The following is a 17,909-nucleotide window of genomic DNA, read 5'->3' on the forward strand; positions in this document are numbered from 1 at the left end:
TTCCATAAACTGTATAGTGTTTTATAATCTTTTCATACAGTGAAAGTTTCACAGTAGATCATTTAAAAATGCATTAATGCTGCACTTTTAATGAACTCATTAAAATTGATAGCTTAACCAATAATGCCATTCTTCAACAGTAACTCTTCCCAACATGAAGACATAAGAAACCCTCATACATCCAAAACCTCCCACAGAGCAATATGTTCCTGCCCCCACACCATTTAAATCTGCGTTATCTTGGCCCCAGAGCTTAAACCACACACAAGTCTACTGGGTTATAAGGTGTTTATCATCAAGCCAGAAGAAGTGAATAGAGCAGGAAAACCAACAAAGCCATCCTAAATCATACAGTTGTGCAGACACATAAAGAAATGGCAGAGCAATGGTAGCTACACACTGAGAAACATCAAATATGGGAATCTGCCAACATGGCTTAGAGCCATTAGATTATCCCTAACCACCCCATGAGAGAGTCAATCAGCATTCATTTGTGAGCACTGCTAAGTCACAATCTAACTGATATTAATCACAGGCACTAAAAGCCTTTCTAGACTGCAGATGGAAAGTTTTAGGTTTGGAGCAGTGAATTCTACAAGATGATCAAAGCTCAGGTGGTTGGTGAAATAATATTAGTTTAGTTTAGTTATTTTTAGTTGCCCTTTTTCTGAGATGCATGAGCAACACTGATGGATTATTATACTGTACAGTATGTTGTCAACGTATCATACAATGTGTTTTAGAAAGAAGGGTAGATTTAAAATACTCTAATGCACTCTCTGCCATCTAGCAGACAGCAAACAGACAGCATGTGTGTGAATACATTTGTTCATCTGCAGCCATGGTTAAGTTAAGGTGCTCTGGAAAAGCTGTGAGGAATTTTCCAGATGGAATCAATCACAGGTGTCAATTGTTTTTAAATTTTTTTAAAGTAGATGACATAGATGTTTTGATTTTACTGCATTATGGTAAAATACAACTGAGAACCCCATCTGTTGCTTTTGCTGCATGTATCTATGCATGCACATAAATGCAAATTTCACACATGTCCATCAAAGAACCCAATTAATGGAGAGAGACCCAACAGCAGCAGACAGTGCATGCTAATGGCAAGTTAGCCAAAGTAATTTGAAGAAGTGGATATTGACAGAAGAAAGGAGGATTGATTTTGCTTTCCTTTCCACCTGACAGGGTTCAGCCTCTCAATCAGGCTTGATTCAGTTCAGCTGCTAACAACACAGGAATAGGGCATGGGCTGAGACACTTGGGTGCTTTAAGCGCTGCCTGTCTGCCTGCTGACCGTAGGGGGTGCAGAGGCAGTGACCAGAAGAACAGGGAAAGAGGCAGACTGAAGTTGGAAATAAAAGGCTGCCAGGCCCATGGGCTCACCTTGACATGCTGGAACTGGTGCATCCCAGGCATAGTAGCCATAGGTAGTCTTCTTGCACACAGCTGTGCCCTTTCCGATCAGCTTGTACCCCCTGTCACAGGCCCACCGCACCATGCTGTTAAGATGCCCCCCGGTCTGGCTCACTACAAAGCCATGTTGTGGGGAGTCTGGGGTACTGCAGTACATTGCTACAATAGATGAAGTAGTAAAGGAGGGTTCAGGGTGGGGGTTGGAAGCACAAGAGAGGAGAGAGAAACAGAAGATAAGGTGAGAATGAAGTCAGGGGAAAAGGATGAAAACAAATAAGATACTGACAATAAAAAAAAAGAGGCATTAACTAAGCTCCTCCAGAGAAAGACTCAGGTAAACATTTTAGTCACAGTAAGACTCCATTTTAAATGCAGAAAGATAATGAGGGAAAATGCCTGAGGAGTGTCACATCTATTTAACACTCGGGCTGTGTGCATCACAGCAAAGAAAGTCCTCAAAATCACATTATTACTTTTCCTCTCTGGCCTATGGGCACACACATATTCAATTTGCTTTAACACATAAAATACTAGTGCATCCACCAGTTATTTGTTCCATAGCCTTCCTTTCCCTCATCTTACAGCCCATCGAACACACAAAAAAAAAAGATAAATTTGATTTCCAGAATATGAGCGCAGAATAGCCTATGGGACAGAAGATCCAAAGGGGCTGTGCGATTTGCAAACGCCGTCAAACATTCCTTCAAATCAGCATGAGTGGGAGATAGCAGGGATTTAAGACAAAAAGACACACTGGAGTTTAAGTCAGTTCCTGTTCAAGTCAATCAAGTCAGGGAGGAGTTCTCTTTACAAAATTCATCACACTGACTTGCTTTCACAGTAACAGTCTTGTATTAAACATAATGGAGAGACACAACATGAAAAAATAATGTCTTTTGTGCTTTTTTCCATTATTATTGATGCGTTTCAAATTGAAGAAGATTCCCTCTCCTACTCTTGCTTAGCACCACTTGCTTTATTAAAGAGCCAATTAAGAATTTAAAACCTTTTGAAATTAAGGAGTGCAAAACACTATGCAAGGGTTCCAGTGACTTTCTTCCTTTTTGAGTGTGCAAACATCTCCTGTTAACAATATCATTTCTGTGCAAATTCAGACCAAATCTTGTAAATCAACTGATATTAAAACTCACATAATCAGACCCAGAACTATCACAGGACAACGTAATAAAAGTCATGGGTCATGTTGTATACTCAGAAATATGCAGTAACCGCACATGAGAAATGAATATTTTGTAGTATGCAGTGTTGTCTCAGCAATTTAATCATCATTGTAGAACCCATAGTTGAACCCATGAATTTTATTACTTTTCTGCAGTTTAGAGACAAAATATATTCAAATAGAACTAATAAAAAGAGAATATGATTATAAGCTGGATACATACTTTGATACTCACCCACGTATCTGATATGGAAGCCACGTCGGTTGGTGCCATGGTCAGAGGACCAGCGCAGCAGAAGCTGGTGGCCGGTGGTGGTTAGGCTGAAGGGCGTTTCCATGTCGCCACTGAGTGATGCCAGGCTCTGGCTGTAGATGTTAGGACCTAAACACAAAGATAGACCGATAGAGACAAACACACAGACATAGTTTCAGAGAACATGATACACATCAAAAACAAGCAGTAACCAGTCTAATAGAATGGACTAGACACATGCTAGTGGGGAAAACTAGACCAGATTTCTAAATGTCATAAATGTCATTTGATCATCAGAAATAAATCACTCAGCCCCAAAATCAGACATCTCTAATGTAACATTCAAAACATGAATCATTACTTAATTTTTTTTTTGGGGGGGGGGGGATCAATAATTTAGTTGAATATATCTTGCTTTCCAATTGTTTGCAGCAGAACTTAAGCATCAAAATCCCAACTGAACCCACCATCAAATATTTCCAAGATGTCAAACTCCTTCTCTGTCTGGAAGAGTTCAAAGTGCAGAGTGATGTTGTAACCCTTCTCCACATTAATCAGCCAGGAGCACATCTGGAGATTTGGGTAGTTTTCAGGGTAGCCTGGACTTAAGATCACCCCTGTTGAGTCAAAGCGCACCTCGTGGGCTGGACATTGGACTGAGAGGAGAAAAAAAACAATAAAGGCAAGGCAATGTTAGTTGAAGACAAATTAAAAAAGAAAGCAGGGAGAGAACAACAGGACAAAAGGTGCAAAGGGATGAAAGCTCAATGGAGGCAGAGAAGGAGGTGAAGGTAAGGGAAGCAAAGACTGGAAGGCTCCACTATGACACTAGAAATGACATTAAAAAAATAACTAGCCCTGAAAAAAATTACATTTCAACGAGACTGATACTGCACCTAAAGGCTAAGCTGGTGAATCTGCTGTTGGCACCTAGCTCCCCTGATATCAATCTATCAACTAATAATAGTGAGACAGCAAACTTTGTATAGAAAAATGGTGGGTGTGTTTGTGTGTGCAAGTTAATGCTCAGAGGATTTTCCTTATTTTCTGTAGGTTGGCAAGCCTGAAATAATGACAATGCTGTTTCTTTTCTTTTACTGCCGAAAACAGAACAACAGTTTCTCTTCTCGGCCAGTAGTGAAGAAACACGACACATCTAAAAGGTTAATGCTAACAATTGTTTCATATAAAAAGGTCACTGGAAACAATCAGACATATATTAAAAAAAAAGCACTGTGGATATCCCCAGAGGTGAATCTTGGCAAAAGTTTCAATGCGGAACTAGAACAGCCTTTGGCTCAACAATAACAGGCAGACAAGATGTCCAGAAAGTCAAAGTCAAAATAAAGCATTGCTTGAACTACACAAAGCACCAAAAACTCTTTATGGGTACAGAGACCAGAAAATCTCTCAATACTTTATCTTAAAAGACAAAAAAATTAATATGTACATAATGAAATAACAGAGCAAGGATTTGCATACATGAATATTTATAGAAACACTCTATGTCCATAAGGGAGGCAACAAAACTCCCTAAAAGTCATTCAGAAAATAAATTAATATAGCAGCTTCATATGTAATTGTAATATTTTTTTCACTAAAATAACTTGACACTTTGAGAAAGGTGATCAGAATTTATAATACAAAGACTTCTAAAATTTATTTAAACACCTTTACTACTTGAGTCCTTTGGCAGCATTTACTTCTGTATACTACTTCTTCTAAGTTCTTCTCAGATGAACTCAACAATAAATGACCCATAAAGAGAATGCAGTCAGAAGTCTCCTTTATGATTACAGGTGCACCCAGGTTCAATCAACACACAAAGTAGTGTAACAATATTTATACATGACAAGGAGCAACTTTAGGAGAGTAACTACAGATAAGGTGTGATTCACTGATACGATTGTAAAGATATACACACATGAATCTCTGTGTAGTCTCTGGGAAAGTTCTCCCAGGTCTAAAGATCATCTAAGTTTGCAATGGATGTCTAACTTTAAAAAAAAAACTAAATCTTTGCAGGGTACCCTTAATTTTTCCATCAAAGGGAATCATCTGAACTATCAGGTCTTTCAACAGATCTTTTCTTGGGTTCAAGTCTAAACTTTGACTGGACCATAGCAACTTATCCTGAATCCAATTCAGCATTGTCCAGGCTGTATGCTGTTGATTATTGTCACGTTTACAGGTGAACAGTTGCTCCACTCCCAAGTTAGGTGCACTCTGCAACAGGTTTTCTTCAACGAAGTTTCAGAATACGGCCACATTCATCCTTGTCTTAAATCTGACCTCCCAGCCTCACTGTGCCTGCTTCTGAGACACACCCCAGAACATGATGCTGCTATAACCATGCTTCACAGAACGAAATTGTAGCAGCCAGGTGATGAGCAGAGGCTGGGCTGGTGTTCACCAGACATGGTGCTTTGAATACCGACCAGGGCATCACTAGTGTGGGCCCTCAGACAAGGTCCTTAACGCTACTAGCCTACCTCATTACAAATGAGCGATAGAAATATAGGAGTAACCTGATGAGAAATGGGCTACTGGAACACGACATTCATGGACAAGGGCTGAGAATAGTTGCCAGGACACAAGGTCCAGACCAGACCAGACCAGACCAGACCAGACCAGACCAGGCAAGGCCAGGCAAGGCCAGGCAAGGCAAGGCCAGGCAAGGCCAGGCAAGGCCAGGAAAGGCCAGGCAAGGCAAGGCCAGGCAAGACCAGACCAGACCAGACCAGACCAGACCAGACCAGACCCACCCGAGACTGGGTACTAAGCCCCAATAACAAGCCCCCACACGCTCAACACAAGAGCAGCTGACCTGAGATGGAAAATCGTGAGTAAGTTAGACACCTGAAGTTCTGCCCAAACATCAATTTTTGTCTCAGCAGACAATGTTTTTCCTCATGCTCTCAAGATTCTTTTTAATGCTGTTTGGCAAGAGTGGGCTGTAATATGTCTTTTACTTAATTTAATTTGTTTTGTTTAGTCACTCTACCATAAAGGCCTGTTTGACAGGGTGTTGCTAAGACGATTGTCTCATTTCCACAGAGGACTTCTGAAGCAGAATAGATGTGTAGAACACTCAAAGTTCTGGTGGTTACAAACATCCACCTTTTCACAACTATTGAGGCCTCTGTGTTCCAGGGAACACTGACATAAGTACCCCTGTCCAGACCTTTGCCTACCCATCATTTTAATGCAGAGGTCTACAGAGACCCTTTGAACATCACAGTTTGGTTTGTGTGCTGACAGGTAATGTAATGTAAACCATGGGACCTTACATACATTTGGTGTGTGCGCCCTTTTAAATAATGGAGAATCAATTCAGACTCCAGTACTGTTCTACACACCTCTTAATGCTAATTAAATGAAACAGGATGCACCTGATCATAATATGGATTGCTGCAGCAAAGGGTCTGAATACTTTTGTAGATTTTAGTTTGTCAAAGGTAATATGTTCCCTTGACCAGTGACTTTGTTTTTCAGATTTTTCCAAGCTGTGATGTGTTCGATTTCTATTCGCTATGCTATCCAATGAGTGTGCTCAGTAATTAGCAAAAAAAAAGTTATGTTGCTATAAAAGCAGTTTTTTGAAAGGACTAATAATATATAATAATAATAAGAGGTTTTTGGGTGTTTCTATGGAAACTTAATTTTGCATTTCAAATATAAAAAAAAAAAGTTTGTTGCACTTAATGTTTTTGCAGGAGTTGTGGCTCTCACAGGCAACATGATGGAGTTCACAATGGGGTCCTGACGATGTAATTACATCAGTCTGTTTTCTTTAGTTCTGTCATCAATAATAGCTTCTGCTGCCACTGAGAATATACAATACTCACAGAAACTTAGGTATATTTAGCTAACGGATGAAATTTCAGAATCCACCTAAAATGTCCAATGTTTCAGTACTTATTGCATAACATGTTCTCCAACAAGGTGAATAACCGCAAAAAGTGATCCATGAACTGACCACTAAATGTTCTAGTTCAATGACAATTTGTATTTAAACAGTCCTCTTCATCATGGTGTTCACATTTTGACATCATTAAAGATGAACCGTAACTGGTCACTGCAGGACTGCAAACGGGATGTTCTCAGAGGGAAGTTGCCACTGAGCGTCACAGAGTGTCATCAGCAGGTTGCAACCAAGACACAAAGGGACTGGAAGAGTAACAGAAAGGCAAAGAAGTGGACGCTTTAGGCCACATGACATGCTGACGACTGCTTCAATGTGAACAGCGCCCTGCAGAACCGGATGATGAATGCCACTCAACTCAAAGCACATTTAAGGGAGGTGAGAGGCTCTCGAGAGTCACGTCAGACCATTTGAAACCACTTATATCAGCATGGTCTGGAGGGCTAGGCAACCTGCAAAGGTACCTGATCACACCACCAGGCACAGGCGTCATTATCTTGCATGGGCCGGGGAGCATTTGTGCTAGACGAGGAACCAGTGGGCCTCAGTGCTGTTCTCTGATGAAAGTTGGTTCGCACTGAGCAGAAATGATGGCCACCAACGCTGTTGGAGACCAAGGAGAACACTATGCATCAGCCACCATTGTCACCAGATGAGCCTTTGGAGGTTGTGGTGTTACAGTCTGGGCAGGTGTGTCTCTTCAATACAGAACTGCCCTACACCTTGGAAATAGTACTGTGACAAGCTGATACTACCTGAATGACATCATTAATCCAGTCACTGTGCCTCTGCATGAGCAACACAGGCCTGATTTCAATTTTATGGACAACGATACCTCAGCTCATCGAAGTGACATCATCAGGGAATAGCTGCTGGATGCTGAGGTACCTCAAATGGAGTGGCCTGCAGACCTGAATCCCATGGAAAACCTATGGGATCAGCCATAGCCAAGTCATCATGTAGAAGGTTGTAACCCTGCACCCCAGAACTTCAATGACCTGAGGGCAGCCCTTCAAGAAGAGTGGAATGCCATGCTTCAGCAGACAATAAGTCGACTTAACAGTATGAGAAGTTGTCAAGCTGTAATCAATGCTCAAGGACAAGTTGACATTTATTGTTGTGGTATACTCACCACTATTGTTGGCTTTTGTTTAGTTTCAAATAAAGAAATTACCTTTGCATGCATCTGCTTAAATGCCCTATTTTCATGATATATCACTGTAGCATGAACTTTTTACATTTTCCATAAATTTCATCCAAAAGCCAAATATCTCTAACTTGAGATATATGTAACAGAACGAGCACAACAACACAGAGCTAGCTTAGATACAATATGCCAAACTTGTAAGTAATTACTACCAATTGTTACCAACTACCAGTCTAAAAATATATTATACACCCAACAGATTTCAATTCCCTGGAGCATTTTACAATATTGTATGGTTTTAAGACGCACATTAAATTGACTCACTTGGCAAGATCCACTACACTGTGGATACAGCCATCTATCTGGGAACAGTTACTAAAATAATTGAACCCACAGTACTAGTTTAATAATCTAACGTTGCCAGGAAACAAACACACGTCTTTCCAGTAAGCACAATTGTGGCTTTAACTGCTTTGCCTTGAACTTTAGGTGCAGGGATTAAAAAAATGAATCATGAGAGGCTTAAAACAGCTCCGGATACCACAACATTGCTACTTTTTAAGATGGTTTTTAGAGAACCATGATAAGAATAGCAAACTACAGTACCCTCAGAGCAGACCAAAGCTTATATACACTGCAAATGTAGACCCTAATGTTACACAAGGCACCCTAAGTATGGATGTTACCATACTGGTTCAAATATATGGGGTCAAGCAATCATTAAGATACTATAGTCCAAGTTAAAGGAAAACACCTAAATGAAAAAGTAAAATCCAGAAAATGTGACAAAACATACTGTACTGTTATTTCATGTCATGTTGTAAATGGCATATGAATCTTCACAATTCATTACACAGTAAATTAGTACGGGATATTTACCTACTGTACCCTGCTTAACCAGTGAAAGGTAACTGTTCAAACTGATATCATGTATTCTATACTATACTTTATAGTATTGCTATTTGCTAGAATGGCATGCATGCTAACATGATTCGTTAAAAAAAAGAATTGGCACTGGCATTTGTTAAATCTTGCAAACACTGAAAGATGTATCTTGGTAATTTCTTGTGTATATCACCTATTTATTGTTTTACATAATGTGTGCAGGAAATGACATCAACTGTTTCATTTTATTGGCTTCAGAGGCATCATACAACAAAGCTTAAATAAGTATAGTGAAGATAAATTTACAGCTGGAACTGTTTTTCATTATTTTTTCTGAAAGATATATAAAAATCAAGACAGAGCTACATGATAATACAATGGGTTAGAATCAACTTCTATGTGATAAATGGTTTACCAAGCAAACAGCAGTCACCTCAATTGTGGCTCTATCCTTGAGCAAAGTTACTGAATAACCTCTTAGGATTTCACAAAGATAGAGCCTGGGGAAATATCTTAAAAACAGGAGTGTAAAGGGGTGAAATTTCATAGCCATGCAAGGACATTTCAGTGTTATCTTATAAGCAGAAAATGACAATTAACATAAGGGTTGACAGCAAACAAAAGCAGAATCAAGGAACACAGGAGAATTCTTTTTCCTGCCCTAATAGCAAGCTGCCGACAAGAAATTGCTCCTTTAACAAGCTTACTATAGCAGTCTTTTGGATGTAAATAGCAGGTCAACTAAAATTATGTTCAACTTTACATGTCCCATGGAGAGCAATTAGTCTCATGCTAGAGGTGGCACAAGGACATAACACATTCAACACAAGAAAATGTAATGAAATCTTGATTACAATAATGAAGTGATCCATGAAAATGTCAGACCATGAATTACTAATCCAGACATCCAACAACCATCTATGACAGTTTAACGCTTAGTGTAGGTTTTAAGAAGCATCGACATACCTATAGAAACATATGCAATGACTAATCATATACAACGCATTTTGCAGTACATCATTAAATATATATATATATATATATATATATATATATATATATATATATATACGCATTTAGCATGACCTCAAAGAGAATTCATTGCCTTTAAAGTAGAACACATTTTAATATGATGAAAGCCAGTGCTGTCCAATATCAAACTAGTTTAAATTATCTGAAATGCTGGACTATGATCAACGTGCTTGGCCACTGTGGATTTTACAGGTTAATTTAGTCACTCAAATTCAAATCTGGACAGCACAGTATGTGAATGTTAATTGTTAGGAGCCAGTTGGTCTTGGTGCAGCTCTGTGCAGTCAGTAATACATGAGAAGGTAATCTGGCAAGTCAGATAATGATATAGCTTGAAATATCTTTCAGTACTCCCAAGTGACTGGCTGCTCTCACTTGGCAGAAAAACACATAAAATAATTTCATACTACTCCATTTGGTGCTGATCTGCTAATTTGGTCACTTCCACACAAAGACATTAAGAATTGGAACATATTTTGGTACAATTCCATTATTGTCAGAGTAATATGATCATACATTTGTATGCATGACCAGTATGATGTGGTATGTGGTAGGCTTTTCTATGTTTCTTATCTCTCTTTATTTTGGAATGTAACACACTAACAAAATGCTGCAGTGCTTCATGCCCTTTGTGATTTTATTAATTAATTTTGGAAAATGCTTCGTATGTCCACTGTAGAACGAGTCAATGTAGGTTTTGTAGTTTTAAGGATTCTCACACATGCATCTACTTCAATGCAAATTTTATTGAATTCCTTTGATCTCTTTGACCTTGTGCTTACATTAATAGAGCTATTGACCTGCAGTGCTTCATAAAGTTTTTATGAATAAAGTACATGCATACTGTAGATTACTGTGATTACCGTGGAATCTACACAAGGGATTGTCACTTCAGCTTTCCACTAACTATATGTTGTTTTACTTGTGGCACTTTCCATATACTTCATTGAAATCAGTCAAATGTATGAGCAAAACAATGTCAAATGCAAAATTGCACCAGGGGGAAAACAAACATTTCAAGTAAGACATCAAACAATAACAGTAAGGGATGGGCAAATAGGTTTCAAATCACTAGTCCTATTCTAAGATGCTTTATGAATGCAGGCTCTGGGTTTGCTAAGTATCTGTCAAGCCTTGATCGTAAGTCCAATGTGATTACTCATTTTGTGGAAAAAAAAGGACAGGAAAGACTTGTAAGTAAAGGCCTTCAGGGCACTTCAAAAGATCATTATCCACTGGGAATAGAAGGTTTCAGAGCACTCTGTTGTGTGCAGTAGAGATGTGTTGGTACAACAGGCAGGCTGATAGCATTTGTTTTCTGGTCTAAACAAAACCTCTGATGCTGACAACAAAGACATTTCCTCAGCTTCTTGTTAGAAAATCCATCTTTTGAAAAAACATGGGTGTGGAGACATTTATATGACACCTATTGCAGCATTTGAGAACAATCAAGGGATTAAAATATAAGATCCTCTCTTGTTCTATGGAAAACAGAAAAACTTACTTAGCAAGCAAAAAAAAAACAAAAAAAAAACAAAACCTGTCAATCTGTTTCAACTGATCATTCAAATTCAAATTGTTGATTCTAGATTAGTGCACATGTATGATCAATGGTCTGTAGTAGTCTGACTTTGTGCATCTTGATAAATTAGAACAGATATGCTGCTTGCCACCAGCAGCCTGTAACAAGGAGTCCTGCTGGCATTTTGTTAAATGATGCATCAACAGTGGGTGCTGCTGACTGCAACCAACCTTGGCAGAGTGCCATATGCACATACACAGGCACACAAGCATTTGAATATACACTGATAGGAATGCCCATACATATAAAAATAAGACCAATGGCACATAAAACCATAACAAAGATACCCACAGACTTCATAAATTCGCATACTGAATAAAACCAACCTTGGCACACAGGCGGGAGTCCATCCATCTGTAGCCTCTCTCCAAGTCGACAGGTCAGAATCTCACTGCCCACCAAGGTGAAGCCTGGCAGGCACGAGTACCGAATAATGTCCCCTGTGAGGTCATTTACGCAATCGTACAGACACACATACACCCACAGGCCAGGAGTGGAAATACATTCACCCAACAGCACAAACACATCCCCACAGAGCCATGTTAGTAAAAACCTCCTCAACCTGCACTTGCAAGACTAATCACCAACACATTTTCTAATGAAGATTGACATCCCCTTCCTAACTGGAGTACCATGGGCACTTACACACAAAGACACATGAAATCAAAAGTACACTTCATTTCAAAGACACAAAGTAAGACAGCCACTAGCCACATGATTTCCACTTCACTTTGCTAATCACTTCAAAATAGTGGAAATATAAACAGCTTATATGGAGAAATAATTAGCTCTGCTCTCAAACTAATATTTCACTGCATGAAGCAAGCATAGATGGACAGAACTAAAAAAAAAAAAGAATGTCAGAAGGAAATGCAAAGGGAAAGAAAGAATAACATTAAGACAAAGCACAGTACTAACAGATACAGAATAGCATAAAAAAATGTATAAGTTCAAATCAATATTGTAAAGTGGGTAGATGGATTAATACACTCCAAAAAAGAAGAAAAATATATACACTCACTGGCCACTTTATTTGGTACACCTGTTCAATTGCTTGTTAACACAAACAGCTAATCAGCCAATGACATGGCAGCAGCTAACCGTGGTCAAGACGACTTACTGAAGTTCAAACTGAGCGTCAGAATGGGGTGAAACAAAAGGGGATTTAAGTAACTTTGGTGCCCCGGAGAACAACCATGGTTGTTGGTGCCACATGAGATGGTCTGAGTATTTCAGAAAATGCTGATCTACTGGGATTTTGAAGACCACACCCAGTGCCACTCCTGTCAGCTAAGAACAGAAAACTGAGGCTACAATTCACACAGGCTCACCAAAATTGGAAAAATGTTGCTTGGTCTGATGAGTCTTGATTTCAGCTGTGACCTTCAGATGGTAGGGTCAGAATTTGTAAACAACATGAAAGCATGGATCCATACAGGCTGGTGGTGGTGTAATGGTGTGGGTGATATTTTCTTGGCACACTTTGGGCCGTTAGTAACAATTGAGCATTGTTTAAATGCCACAGCCTACCTGAGTATTTTCACTGACTGTGTCTATCCCTTTATGACCACAGTGTGCCCACTGCAGCAACTGCATGATGCTTTCATGTTAATATAGACCAAAATCTCTGAGGTTTCCTACTCCTTGTTGAATCTATGCCATGAAGAATTAAGGCAGTTCTGAAGGCAATAGGGGTCCAACCCGGTACTAACAAGATGTATCTAATTAAGTGGCCGGTGAACATAAACATATAAACAATGAAATAATAGATTTAACTAACAGGGAAATGAATGACTTAATAAATAAAATCATTTCATATGTCTACTCCTATTTTTTTTTTTTCCTTTGTCCCAGGTTGTCTAAGCAGATTACCTTATGTCTGGTGCAAATTTATTTTATTGCGTCTTGTCCCTGGCCAGTAAACAAGCAAAATAAAATAAGACAAACCTATTTCAAACTCATCATCATCAGTTAGGATAGTGGCGTTGGCAACAGGAGGGGGTGGCTGACATGTTCTGAGCTGGTATGCTGTTGGGGAAAGCACAAATACTGAAATCTGCAAGAGTGTATATAAGTACTGAAGCAAACAAGACAGAGAGATAGAAAGGCAGCAAACAAATGAGAAGTGTGTGTGTGTCTGTGTGTGTGTATATACACATATGCATTTTCTATTTAACTGCAGTGCTTTTTTTTTACTCTACATTCATACAGAAATTGCACCTATCACTGTTCATGACCATCACAAAACAATCACTAATTTAGCTGAGATGGGGGACATCATATTATTAATCAACTACTTTTTGGAGGGGTGTTTTAATAGTGCAGCTGAAAGCATTCATCATTGTACACAGAACAGGAAACAATACTATCCAGCAAAATGAGAAAGTGGCAAATAATGACTCAAAAAAAAAAAAAAACACGGAAAATTAAAGGCATTTACATTTAGAAACACTGGGACAATCTCTCTCTTTTGTGCTCTTCATTACTAAAGCAGCATCCCTGTAATGTGGTGAGCTGATGATCAACTGAATAAGGGTCATTACAGCAGTATCAAGAAAGGTCATTACTTAGCTGTATCAAAGCGGAGGTTACCATAATAATGCAGCACAAAGAAGCCACTGGTGCTGAAGTCGCTGTGGAACTTGATGAGGATCTGATTGGCAGTGGTGGACACGCCATCCTGTACTGAGTTGCCACTAAATTGACCGATTTGAGGGGAGGCCTGGTCAGGTCCATCCCTGATAGAGAAACACAGAAGAGAAAAGAGGGTGTGTTGTGACAAGGAGGGAGAGAGATTCAAAGAGTAAAGATGGGAGAAGGGCAGAGAAATACAGGGAGAGCAAATGATTTATGAATAAACACCAGTAGTAACTTCAAAGAGCAGGTCTAGTTATACTCAAGCAGTGTTGTGGACTGAGCAGTGATCCTGATGATCTGAGATATAGTTTTCCATTAATTAACACTGTCAATATAAAAACTGAGTATATGTAAACTGATGAGGCAGTAGAGTGCTGAAACTTCTCCCTCCAGCCACGTTACATATTGGCGGGGAAAGAAAGTTTGTCGGTGGGATCAAAAATGTGCAGCATCCACAACACAAGTCCTTTAATTTTGTTATCTGTATTTATGTACGTGGATAATGAGCATATAAAAAAATTTGCCCTGGCATTTTCTTTCCCCATACAGCCCACCATAATCAATTAGATACCACCCAAGCTGAGAATACAAGCTGTGGACAAATGTACTTGTGTATTCACTTGTTCTTGGTTGACTCTCATAACAAAAAAATGAACCAATGGGCCACAGTCCTTGTTTTATAGGCTTTTTTAAAAAAATACGTTGGCACCAAAGTGCATCACCCCATCAGGAAAATGTTGTCAGCCTCTTATGTCTGATGCATGTGTTGGACAGCATCTACCTTGGGCAGCTTAGGCTGTGCCCCCTAAGAGAGTTTAGGTACCTATGGACGCCGTTTCCAAATTAGGGTACAATAAAGTGTAAAATTGACAAGTATCATAGTACTAAAATGTCATGTTAGAATGTGAGCAAAGCCTGAAGGTGAAGCTCTCGATTTACAGATACAAGGAGCTGAACTGAGCTGTCTGTGCAGGATGGGGTCATAGAGTGAGGAGCCAAATATCTGCAAGGAACTCAGAGGAGACCTGCTGCAATAATGCTGCTCCTGAAAAGAGCAACTTGAGGTAGCACAAATGTCTAATTAAAATGTCTCTGGGTGTCTCCTTGTGGACCACATCTGACTGAAAGGAGACCCCAGGGGAAGACTCCAAGCATGTATATATGTTTCAGCTGGCCTGGGTGGGCCTTAAGATTACCTTGGTGGTGGTGGTGGAGAGAAATGGCTAAAAATGGATGGACAAATAGATGTAGCATTGGGAAACACAACAAATTCTACTGTGTTATATGACAGAGGTTCACAACCTGAAAATACTTGCTCGTATTCTCAGTTAGCTAACCCTATAATCATCATGTGTACCTCTGTTGAGTGACAGAGTAAAGATGCAATTCAAGTTGGACTAATTTATGTCAACATTTGATGATGAGGTATGTTGATTTGTCACGGTATCTTATTCTCTTGATTAACTAAAAGCAGGCATTACCACTTGGTTATTATACATATAAAAAAAACTTTCAAATTAAATTTTCAGGACATTTACTATATCACAAAATAAAACCATGAACATTGATGAATGGATGGATAGCTAGATGGCCACAGGGTGATAATAGAATTTGTCATTAGCAGTGAAGCCATTAACAAGGCACGCATTAGCTGCTGACAGCATAACACAGAGGCACCTCTGCTAATGAGACCAGTAGAGGAGAGAACTTCCAAATCTGTGTAAGAAGATTGCTGTGATCTGTATCTGAAATAAGCACTCTAAAATAAATTAATAATTTTTGTCGGCAGCATGTGGGAAGAGCCCAAATGCAACTTTTCTGTGTGAATAAAAAAAAAAAAAAAACATTCATGTGAAAAGACAGCCTCTTTCTATAATATATAAATGCTATTTCTCTACAAGTGAAAAGTATTTCATCACTGGTACTTTCAGATTGCTCCAGGCTTACTAACCTGAATGACATACACTAAATGCTTTTTGGTATCTGTGTGTACCTTTAATATCTTATATATTAAAAAAAGTCTCAGTGCAGTTTCATTCCAGAGTGATCAGCAAAACAGGAGACGGCAGTCAGGCAGGGAAATGAAATGTTGCCATCAGGGGACAGATTGTTTATGCACTATTTCATTTCAAAACAGTAGTGCCAGTAGCTCCCTTCTTCCATACTATGAAACACTAGCCCCAGATACTGGATGGCATTTCCCTCCTATCACCCATGAGGGCAGCTCCATGACAGCCTGAGGCTTACTGTACTACAGACAGGCTCTGGAAAGGTAGAAGGAGAAGTAGAGAGATACAGTCAGAGAGAGCTGTTGGAGTGATAGGAGGCAGGTATAGTTTACAACTATACCATTATCTGTCAAGAGATGAAGCTTCTCTTCTTTCCACACACTAATAAACACCCAAAGTAACTCAGAGCTCCTTTCATGCTGATACACATTTCTGTCTTCTCTGTAACACTCACTGGGGATCTGGAGTGAAACACCTACAATAAGTTGGATGAGCAGGGGAACACAGAGGCTCAACTTTACAGTTTCTTTTATTTCATTCTGTATTGCATCTATTTTGTTTTAGCGAAAGGCTGCAAGAAAATAAGTTGTCAAGGGAAAAAATAATCCACAAATGTCCTGGCAAAGCTCCATACATTTGGGTAGTTGTTGGCTCATTTAATAAGAGGTGTCACATCAAAAGCTTGAAGAAAAACTTGTCTAGCTACCCTATGCTCCTAACATTTTGGCAGCTATTAAATTGTGACCAGTTTTTGAGTTTGGTGTTTCACAGTTAGTAAGAAAATGATGGTTTACTACTCTCCAGTTTTTCCTTGTGTGAAGAAATAAATCTTCAGTGGTCAAACGTTTTGGGAACTGTTGTAATGTCAATGTACTGCATATGTACAGAGCAAACCTGGTGAAACTCTAAGCAAAAACATGGACACATTTTGTGGCAATGTGCTTCATTCACCAAGCTCAAACCCCACTGCTAATTCAGAAGGTCTGCTTTCCAACAATTTTTAATAAAATTTCATATGCAGCTCTATACACAGACGTGTTTGGCATATAATGCTGATTGAGAAATGTCATATTAAGAGAAAGGAGCACTTACCACACAGTGATGTAGTCATAGATTGGCTCTGTGTTTATGATAGAGAAATTGATGTAGATGCCATAACCAGGAGGTACTCTGACTGTCCACATGCAATCCTGGAAGTGTGGATACTCAGCTGGGTGTCCAGGGGAGTAAATTGTGCCATTCATGGATGTTATATTTCCACCACATAAAGCTGGAAGGAGGGAAAAAGTCAGAGATGCTGGACAAAAATAGAACGAGTTTGATTGACCTCAAATCATAAACCTTGTTTTAACAGCTGATTCAAGCATAATTGCATGTTACTGGTTCATCACTGAGATACTAGAGTATGAGTGTGGAAGGATGCACCTATTAGATATTGTTGCAGGTGACTGTTATCATGTCATGAACTTGAGTGGATCTTACACTAAAAGTCTCCCTGTCATGCCCTAAAGGGAATGTGTTAGAATTTGACTTTGAACTGGGCGCCAAAGTCAAAGCATTGCCCCAGGATCAGAAAAACAACTCAGTTGAGGTAATATTGCATCTATGGAGCCAAACAAAATTATTTACAATTTTCCCAGACAAATACCAAACTATGATGTGGAAATGTATGTTACTGCTTTGCTTAGCTGAGGAGAGGAAAGTTGTAAATTATCATGCCTGAGAAACATCTGAGAAATCCTATTGCATTTTATAACCAAGAAAGATGTAATGAGCTTTGTAATAAAAACTTGTAAAGGCTATATATATATCATTATAATGGATTGTATCAGTTTATATT

At 39.2% G+C, this 17,909-nt stretch overlaps 1 protein-coding gene across 1 annotated transcript in view; it reads right to left on the reverse strand.

Annotated features, from left to right (window-relative positions):
* LOC113122285 (CUB and sushi domain-containing protein 3-like) overlaps window positions 1-17,909 on the reverse strand; it is a 202,574-nt gene that overhangs the window by 48,752 nt on the left and 135,913 nt on the right. The window contains exons 43-49 of the mRNA XM_026293499.1: window positions 17,162-17,339; window positions 14,016-14,161; window positions 13,371-13,451; window positions 11,750-11,863; window positions 3,320-3,508; window positions 2,823-2,981; window positions 1,390-1,578 (exon numbers count right to left, since the gene is read on the reverse strand). Coding sequence (XP_026149284.1) covers window positions 1,390-1,578; window positions 2,823-2,981; window positions 3,320-3,508; window positions 11,750-11,863; window positions 13,371-13,451; window positions 14,016-14,161; window positions 17,162-17,339 — 1,056 coding nt within the window. The remainder of the gene's footprint in view (window positions 1-1,389; window positions 1,579-2,822; window positions 2,982-3,319; window positions 3,509-11,749; window positions 11,864-13,370; window positions 13,452-14,015; window positions 14,162-17,161; window positions 17,340-17,909) is intronic.

This window comes from Mastacembelus armatus, chromosome 16 (assembly GCF_900324485.2).
Source record: "Mastacembelus armatus chromosome 16, fMasArm1.2, whole genome shotgun sequence".
In the NCBI taxonomy this organism is placed as follows: Eukaryota; Metazoa; Chordata; class Actinopteri; order Synbranchiformes; family Mastacembelidae; genus Mastacembelus; species Mastacembelus armatus.